Source organism: Anarrhichthys ocellatus, unplaced genomic scaffold, assembly GCF_004355925.1.
Source record: "Anarrhichthys ocellatus isolate YVR2014 unplaced genomic scaffold, GSC_Weel_1.0 scaffold9, whole genome shotgun sequence".
NCBI lineage: Eukaryota > Metazoa > Chordata > Actinopteri > Perciformes > Anarhichadidae > Anarrhichthys > Anarrhichthys ocellatus.
In genome coordinates, this window is record NW_022280039.1 from 2,084,988 (window position 1) to 2,091,126 (window position 6,139).

At 42.9% G+C, this 6,139-nt stretch overlaps 1 protein-coding gene across 7 annotated transcripts in view; it reads right to left on the reverse strand.

Annotated features, from left to right (window-relative positions):
* Positions 1 to 4,096, reverse strand: part of mctp1a (multiple C2 domains, transmembrane 1a) — a 121,754-nt gene extending 117,658 nt beyond the window's left edge. For 5 of the 7 annotated variants that reach the window (XM_031848960.1, XM_031848958.1, XM_031848959.1 and 2 more), the window contains exon 1: positions 3,043 to 4,096. In XM_031848960.1, coding sequence (XP_031704820.1) covers positions 3,043 to 3,573 — 531 coding nt within the window. In that variant the 5' untranslated portion in view covers positions 3,574 to 4,096. The other 2 variants (XM_031848961.1, XM_031848962.1) reach the window with 2 other exon arrangements.
* Positions 4,097 to 6,139: the final 2,043 nt, after the last annotated feature.

The following is a 6,139-nucleotide window of genomic DNA, read 5'->3' on the forward strand; positions in this document are numbered from 1 at the left end:
TAGAAGGTGTAACAGTAGAGGCAGCTGACGCTGCGCAATGGTAAAGTGCTGCTAACAGACAGCCGCTAACATATGGCTACGTTTCCTTCACCTGTGAACACCGCTGGTTCTCCTCGCGTCGTGGACCCATGCATCCAGGTGCGTCTTTCTTCAGGCGCGGTGACGTTGCTACCTGGCCTCCATACAGGTGGTTTAGACGAGGGGTCACGAGACGTAGCTGTTGGCTAATTAGTCTAATTAGTCCAGGTGCATACGTTATTCTAACGGTACCTTACTTCCTGTCACAAAAATAGTGGAGTGGACAAAACGTCTGCAGTTTCAGACACATTTCATTTTAGAATGTTGATGTTTTTATTGATTGTCGTTATAAACTGTTATATTTTATTTGTTAACGAGTTTGTTTTATTTATATTCTTTTCGGGGTGATCTTGTTCTAAAGATATTAACTGGTCTTGATTTCCCCATTGACTTGCCAAAATCAGCACAAATTTGGAAACTTTCGTATTCTTATTTCTATTTATAATATGGGTGATAATGCAAATCCTTCCAGTCTATGCTACATAAAATTGAAAGATTCACAGTCAAATTGGATGGTTTGCTACAGGCTGATTAAGTCACAATATTTTGTTAATGAGGCCAAAGTCAAACTCAACCAAATTCTGCTGAAATGGCCAAATTTCTGTAGATCAAATACAACCTATTAGCCTAAAATGGAAGAAGAGACTAAAAAGGGATAATTCCTATAAAATGTGAAATTTACAATTAGAGAGACAGAATAAGGAAGAACATGATAAATACGTTACGCATACTAACTCTTCTCCAAGTGGAAAAACAGATATCAGGACAGGGTAGTAGGCCTATTTCTTCAAAATGTATAAAGAAATGCTCAACAATTAAATTCTGACATCCCTGCATTGCAAGGAAAAGTTAAATGTGCGTCAATAATGAAATGACTTCCAGAACTTGGCATCATTCCCTTCCACCACTTACTTTCCAAATCAAACTGCAAAGTGGTATTTGCTCTTTATATTCCATATATTCTTATCTAATTTATGAAATTGTGGCTTGGAGCTTTATGCTCTCATTTTAGTAATGAGGAGTTGTATAAACTCACCTAATGCTGGATTTGTGAATGACTTTAAAAGTTTGTGACTTTGATTTACAATCCTTGCTGGGTTAGGAAAGTGTTTAGGAAGCACATAAATGCATCGTCAATGCTGCATGTGCAAAAAAAATGCACACACATCAACTGTAGACCTTTTTAGCTGGATTGCCTCTCTTTGTGTTGTGAGGTTGAGTGTTTATTTCACTGACTTCTTTGTAATGCTTGATTTCCCCCCAGGTATTAGAAAAAGCATGTCTAATCTCATCCGTTGTAATCCTCTCTCATCTTAATCATATTTTATCACACATCACATCATCTCATCTTATCTCAGTTGACCTCACCTCACCCCCTCATCTCCCCTCATTACATTCAACCCTGTCTGATCTGTCTTCATCACATTTATTTCCTCTTGTGAACCATCATATTATGCCATCTTTCCGAAATTCTTATACCTCCAACTTCATTCCATACTAGACTACTAGACTAATCATACTGTACATCTTACATCTGTGATGCATACACTGAGCCAACAACAAATAACTATCACTGACTGTGCTAAAACCCGAGAAGATGATGCTGTCTCTGTCAGTGTTTAGCCCTACTCTCCTCTTTAGTGGAAAACCTAACAAATGATGAACAGAAGTTTGTATAAACATGGCAACAACAGTACGTAACTAATGGCTCACACTGAATGTCAGACTTTATTTGGCAAAGTGAGATCCCTGCGTATTATGTAACTGCCCTGGTAAGTGCTGTGATGAAGCTGCAGGATCAGTTTCAATGAAGTCATTAATAGATGCTTTCTTTACCTCTTCAGCTGAGTGCACTGCACTGCACTAGAGTTTAATGGAGAAGACATATTTGGCCCTAACGTCAGTGGGGAGAAGTGTATGCTACTCATAAGCTAAATCAATTGGAGACAGCGATCTGGATGATGCTCAGAAAAGAAAGTCTGGAACACTTCAAGAGTGGTGAGATGAAAAGCTTTGCAATAACAGCTGCCACTGAAACAGAATGCACTTATGGACACACATAATGTATCTGTATCATTTCTGTCGACAGCACTGTTAAATATCAGAACAGCCCGTCTGAAATGACATGGTACCATTGAATTGGACTACTACTATCAAGGGGACAAGGCATGGGACCAGACATGACCTTTACTTTTATTACTCTCATTAGACGGCATTTTACAAATGATTTTAAAAGTTGTCTCTCAGACCTTTTCGTATGTCATTTTTGTGAATGAAGCACACCCAACATTTCCCTTTGATAGCCAACTAGGGTACCATGACTCAGCATGTCGAGTTGTGTGGAAATATATCTGCCATCAATCTCCAACTCTGCTGGTGGCGTATCTGCAAACTGGCCACTTTTCATGAAAGGGAAACATAAGATGAACCGTTGAGCAAGCATGGGCCGGTTGCAACCTCTATGTACACAAAGACACTGGTAGATGGACTGTGCAGCTGAGACAGATAGCTTACCTGAAGAAAAGCATGTGACCAGGCAAAATGATCAAAGGATGCTGGCATCAGAGCACATATAAGAAATCTTATCAAGGAGTCTATAATTTGCACAGCCAGGATAATAACATGGGGTGACTGTGATGGTGACATGATAACAAACCAAGCAGAGTGTGCAGTAAGCTTGTTGTGGTGATGATCACATAGGCATACACTGTTTGGTATTGGTTGTAGTCATATGGCTCATACAGTCCTACAAGCTACAGGACACAGTAAGGAAAGCATTGGACCAGCAAATTGATGAGTGCATCACATGATACGGGCCGTGAGCACGTCGCAGCACCACCATCATGAAACTTGTAATTTGCAGGACAATGTAGCCCGCCTCCTTGTGAATTTTCGAGAAAGATGCTTGACAGAAACAGATAATCTCCCAGATGCGTGTTTTTTACTGCATGGGTCTTTACTCACAGAATCACTTGCGTTTTTACGCAGCTGCTCATCCTCTCCCACCAGAGCGCCCGTGTCCACCACCAATTTCTCGAAGCACGTCGAGCCAAGAGAGGAGCTCTTCTGCTGGTACATGATCAGCTGGGACACGGGGAGTTTTGGGCTTCCGTGTGCCGTCAACTCGGGTTTGCTCCCCGTGGCTCCAGAAGCTCCGCCCAGGGGATGTAGGGGCTGTCCGTCGCTGCTGGTGCCGGGGACCGCGTCGCTCCCATGGGTCTTATTATCTCCTTCAAAAGGCGCCGGCGGAGAGCGGAGATTCGGCTGAGACGACGAAAACACCCGGTCCAATTGTTTCTTTTTCCTCTTAAACATCCATAACCCCGACTCCTTTTTGCTGCCCTCCGCGCCCCCGGCACTACGACGCTCCGATCCCAGTTTGGGACTTAGCCAAGGCTTAGTTTTCCCCTGGAAATTCTTCCACATCCTCCGTTGGTAGGACAGAGTCTCTTGTCCTTTGGCGGTGCCCTCATCCTTAGGGGATTTCTGCTCCATGGTGCCTGTGCAGCAGCCAGCCAGCCTGAGCACACACTGAATCGTGGAAGGATGTCACAGTTAGGCTGCTTCAGCTCGGGAGCACTTTCACTGATGATCAGTTTATAGCGCCAAGAAGGAGACGCACGGTGAGATGAGGAAGGGGGTGTTAGTCTCCAACGAACCTTGTAGAATGCCTATGCAGGCGGTACTGTGGATCTTTATGTCACACACTGTGCAGCACGCGTGTCAGACGGCAAGCATTAGCCTCATCTATTGAAGGTCTGCGTGAGCTCAGGGGTGAAGTTAGAACACGTGGCGACTTCTGCAGGACTACCTAGACATGCTTGGTAAATGCTCCGCTTGGTTGTTGGCGGTCCTTGTGCCTTCTGCTCTGTCCAATGTGCTTTGCAAAAAAGGTTTAGTCAACTTCCCCATTAATTGTTTTATTCAAATGAAGGACGAAGGCTGCACCGCGCCTCCCTCTGGCCAACCACGTCACTTGCCTGGATAATCTGTATGCTGGGGATTGCATAACGCACCCCCAAATATGCCTCGTGGAGATGTTTATAATTCAGCTGTGGATCCTCTGTCACCTCCCATCTGATTGTGCCTGGTGATTTTTCAGCCTCTATATTCACTCTTTCAAAGCAGTGACGTTGGTAAATCTAGAGTTGGCAGTGAGTCCTCAACCTCTGTTCCCTCTTTTGTGTAGTGTGGATGTTCTTGCACAGCAGCTATATGTCTGGATATATTCTCGCAAATAGGTCAGGCTTCAGTAAATGTTATCACCCACACTGCAGCAGCGAGGAGGCAGCGCTTGAACAACCTTCTCTCTTTTTGGATGCTGTGCTGCTACTGCTGTGCAAATAATAACTCACTACGTCTTCCCCTCTGGCCCTTGCTTCATTGCTGGCCTGTTCCGTCCCCCTGGTTAACACTGTGCCCACTATCCTGTAAACAAACACAGACAATAATTACAGGAGAGAATTACTCTTTCATCTAACTTCCTGTGGCACACATGTACACCAAAAGAAGAGGTCACAGAATGACCTTTCATCTGCAAACAGGGCTGATGAAAGTGTACTTCTTAGGGGAATGTTAGAACTGGATGAACTTCATCCCACTACACAGAGGAACTGAGAGTCCAAGGACTGTGTACGCTGCTTGCATGGACATTCATTCATGTGGGACACTTGTGGTGATATAACCTTGGTATCATGATTTTGAAGGTGTGATTGGCCCTGACAAAGCCTTCTGTTTTGAGCTCTTGGCCTCGACCCTCTAATAATGAGAAAATGATAATCAGCCTTTACTGTCGTCTGGTGATTTATGGCAACACTGACCTCAATAGAAGAATACTTAATTCAGCTTCTTTTTTTTCTGAGACATGGACACATATGAGTAATTAGGACATCCAACATGAGATGACAATCCAATGCAATGACAAGTTTTGTTGTAGGGATCATATTTGGTTGATATCGCATGCATTCACATAAAACACTTTAATTACAACGGGGGCACTGGCAGCAACACAGTGTCCCGAACCCCTCTCTCAGTTAACTAGATGGTAATGTGAGCCTGTGAGCCAAACAATTCCTTTCAGCTACCATCAGCTTTTCTGGATAACTGATGAGTCTGCAGTCAGTAAGCCTTTCCTGGTCCTGATTCTGTTGATAGGAAAGCTAATGAACAGTGTATGTGAATGTGCACACACACACACACACCTACACACAGACACAGACAATTAAAAACTCAGAATCCCATCCACTGACTGAAACTACATGTAATTCAGTGGCACTACTAGAACATCACGCATGATAATGTAGGTCAAGTTCTGGTTAAATGAAACATAATAAGGCAATTTTCACTGAGTCATGCCGCTCGTAACACATTTAGTCAGAGAAAAGCTCCGTCTTCATGGATAGCTAGTTATATTGTGTGAAATGAAACGGCAGAGGGAAAGGATACAGAGTTCATTTGACCAGTATTCCCTTCCCGCCTGTGCCCAGTTCAAATAATCACGTATTCTAATTTCCAGCCTCAGCCTGCTTCGGCCACATTTGCCTGGTACGACCTCTTAGTGCTGGCCAATGGACGGGCCAACTTTGATCTGAATGTGGATTAACGTTAGACTTCAAATCAAATGCTAATATGTTATAATTTACGTTTTGTTATCTGTAATAAACCACATTCACACCACATAATGAATACTTTTTACCGTTCATGATTAAGCTAACTCTAGTGAAAGGGGGTGCCATGTAAAAAAAAAAAAGACACCAAATGGTTAAAGAAAAAAAAGCTTAAAATAAATATATATAGATAAATCAAAGATATAGAATATCTAGAGGAACTAACTCAAAGGCATCAGGACTGGCTAGTTACCTTTGACAAACAAATGTTTTGAGAGCCATTGAGTTTTGACTTGCTATTTTGTCTCTTAGAGTTTAAGTAATGTTCACACTCAATGTTCTAGTTTGCTGAGTTAAGCTGCTTCACCAACTATACTAGGCATTATTCTCGCATTACTGTGTTGACAAATTCACACTGTCAGGCAGGCACACCCCACTCAAGGAGACCACAGTAA